Source organism: Thalassophryne amazonica, chromosome 8 (assembly GCF_902500255.1).
Source record: "Thalassophryne amazonica chromosome 8, fThaAma1.1, whole genome shotgun sequence".
Classification (NCBI taxonomy): Eukaryota; Metazoa; Chordata; class Actinopteri; order Batrachoidiformes; family Batrachoididae; genus Thalassophryne; species Thalassophryne amazonica.
Genome location: NC_047110.1, coordinates 18,828,161 through 18,829,978, shown reverse-complemented (window position 1 = coordinate 18,829,978; position 1,818 = coordinate 18,828,161). Strand labels below are relative to the sequence as shown.

Sequence of the window (1,818 nt, the reverse complement as noted above, 5' to 3'; positions counted from 1 at the left end):
TCAAGTCTCTAATGAAACCTTTATGTCTGCATTAGGGCACGTATGCCAGCCACCGCCTCCTCTGAGAGAGCTTCAGTCTGCGTGGCTTTTGCGCCACACTTTCCTACTGGCAGAGGCCAATCATGTTCAGGACTATGGGAGCCAGATCCTGTCAACCTTTGGCACTGTTTTGAAAACCACCAAAAAAGTACATGAACCAAAACTATTGTCATAATGCATGAGGCTAATGATTGAGCAAATGTTTACAGGATGTAACAGTGATATGTAAAACACTTACCAACTTGACTCTTTTAGGTGGTGAAGAAGCTCTCTGGGGAAGGTGAAGGGTCAGTCGAGTGGTTCAGCAGCATCGGAAATGAGTTTTCCCAAATAGTAACATTTGTGCTGACCTGCGAGGAGTCCACCGATAAGCTGGAACCTATGTGCCATGGACTTGTGGAAAGGTTTCCGATGGCCAATTAACCCACACCAAAAATCCTCTACGTGGACCACGGCTGTTGCGTGCACAAGGTCCCACAGCAGTGGAGACTTTGTTCTAGCCTTGGGTGGACAATTGGATGGTTGTGCGTTTGGAAATATTCCACTGGATCCACCGGTTTGATGCAGCCATCCACACAGAGTCTCACTCCAAATATGCTGTGTTCAAGTCTGCACTAGTTGGGACAGTACTGGCTTACAACCGCAAAGACCTGGATCGCCTCATTGAGGCCATCAGAGCAAAAGACCAGGCAGCGCTGCAGTCTCTGTCTGATGAGGATGTTGTCCGCCGCTACATCTCCAGGCAGCAGCTTAAACACCACATCAGGAGGGTCACACTTGGGGCGCAGGAAACATTCCGTCTCATCCACCTGGCCATTGAGGAGCTGAAAGGTCCTGCAGGACTGGATGAGAATGGAGTGAGCCTCTTCAAAACATCCAGTATAAAAGGCCTCACACAGGTAACATCAATATGGATACTGTCCCATCCAAAGTCAATACAACACATAAAACATTTATGTATATATGTATGTTTTTGTCATTACAGAGGCCATTGATGAGATGTGGGCAGTACAGCAGCGGCACCTGGAGTGCATCCAGGATCCACCAGACATGAACATGTATTGGGTGGCACATACCACGACCATCAACAATGTGGACGTGCCCTACTACAAATGTCTGCATGGAAGTAATAGCCTGGAAGGATTCCACAAAGTGCTACCGCATGTGATTCCAGGTACAAAACTATAGTGCTGAGTACTTGTAACAATGGTAACATGTGATCCTGTCATTATTCTAATACTCTTAATTGTGACATTCAGGTCCCTGTTGTGCAGCACGGCCCTATCAGGTTTAACTGCTAAGCGGCATCGCGCGGTGGAATACGGACAGAACCTCAGATGCTGTGTTTGGTGGCAAAGGACTGCAGTCCAGGGTCTACTCAGCGCCACTGATCGACCGCCTCAACAGCAGCTGCAAAGAGCTCTTTGGAGAAACTGTGGAGGAGACCTTCCATCTGATGCCTGGCTGATGTGCTGACCAGTGAGCTGCTTGGGTTGGAGTATCTCATCAGTCAGAGCACGGGTGAATCTGGGCCCTTTTCACTTCAAGGTATCCTTGAAGATGAAGAAGGACCAGGGAAAGAAGTGATACAGCCCGGGCATCCTGATCCAGATGAGGATGACGAGGTATACCTAAGAGATGAGGAAACTCATGGTAATGTGCTGGATGCTGTCTTGCCTCACATGACAGTCACCAATGAAGAGACCACCACTGTTAACCCTCTGGCTCTGGTGAGTAGCTTTGTGGACATGCAAGAACGAATTGCAGTCAGTGCAACGG

General features: G+C 48.5%; 1 protein-coding gene across 1 annotated transcript; it reads left to right on the top strand.

Moving 5' to 3' along the window:
* The first annotated feature begins 557 nt into the window (after positions 1 to 557).
* Positions 558 to 1,507, top strand: LOC117515509. The gene is made up of 3 exons (XM_034176091.1): positions 558 to 918; positions 1,025 to 1,213; positions 1,398 to 1,507. The coding sequence occupies exons 1-3, from the start codon at positions 558 to 560 to the stop codon at positions 1,505 to 1,507; spliced, it is 660 nt and encodes a 219-aa protein (XP_034031982.1).
* Positions 1,508 to 1,818: the final 311 nt, after the last annotated feature.

What these genes read in the sequence shown, in the direction of transcription:
- LOC117515509 (XM_034176091.1), top strand. Translation starts at nt 558, where the DNA reads ATGGTTGTGCGTTTGGAAATATTCCACTGGATCCACCGGTTTGATGCA. An exon ending in GAGCCTCTTCAAAACATCCA is followed by an intron (nt 919 to 1,024) that starts GTATAAAAGGCC and finishes TTGTCATTACAG; the next exon opens with AGGCCATTGATGAGATGTGG. An exon ending in GCTACCGCATGTGATTCCAG is followed by an intron (nt 1,214 to 1,397) that starts GTACAAAACTAT and finishes TTGGTGGCAAAG; the next exon opens with GACTGCAGTCCAGGGTCTAC.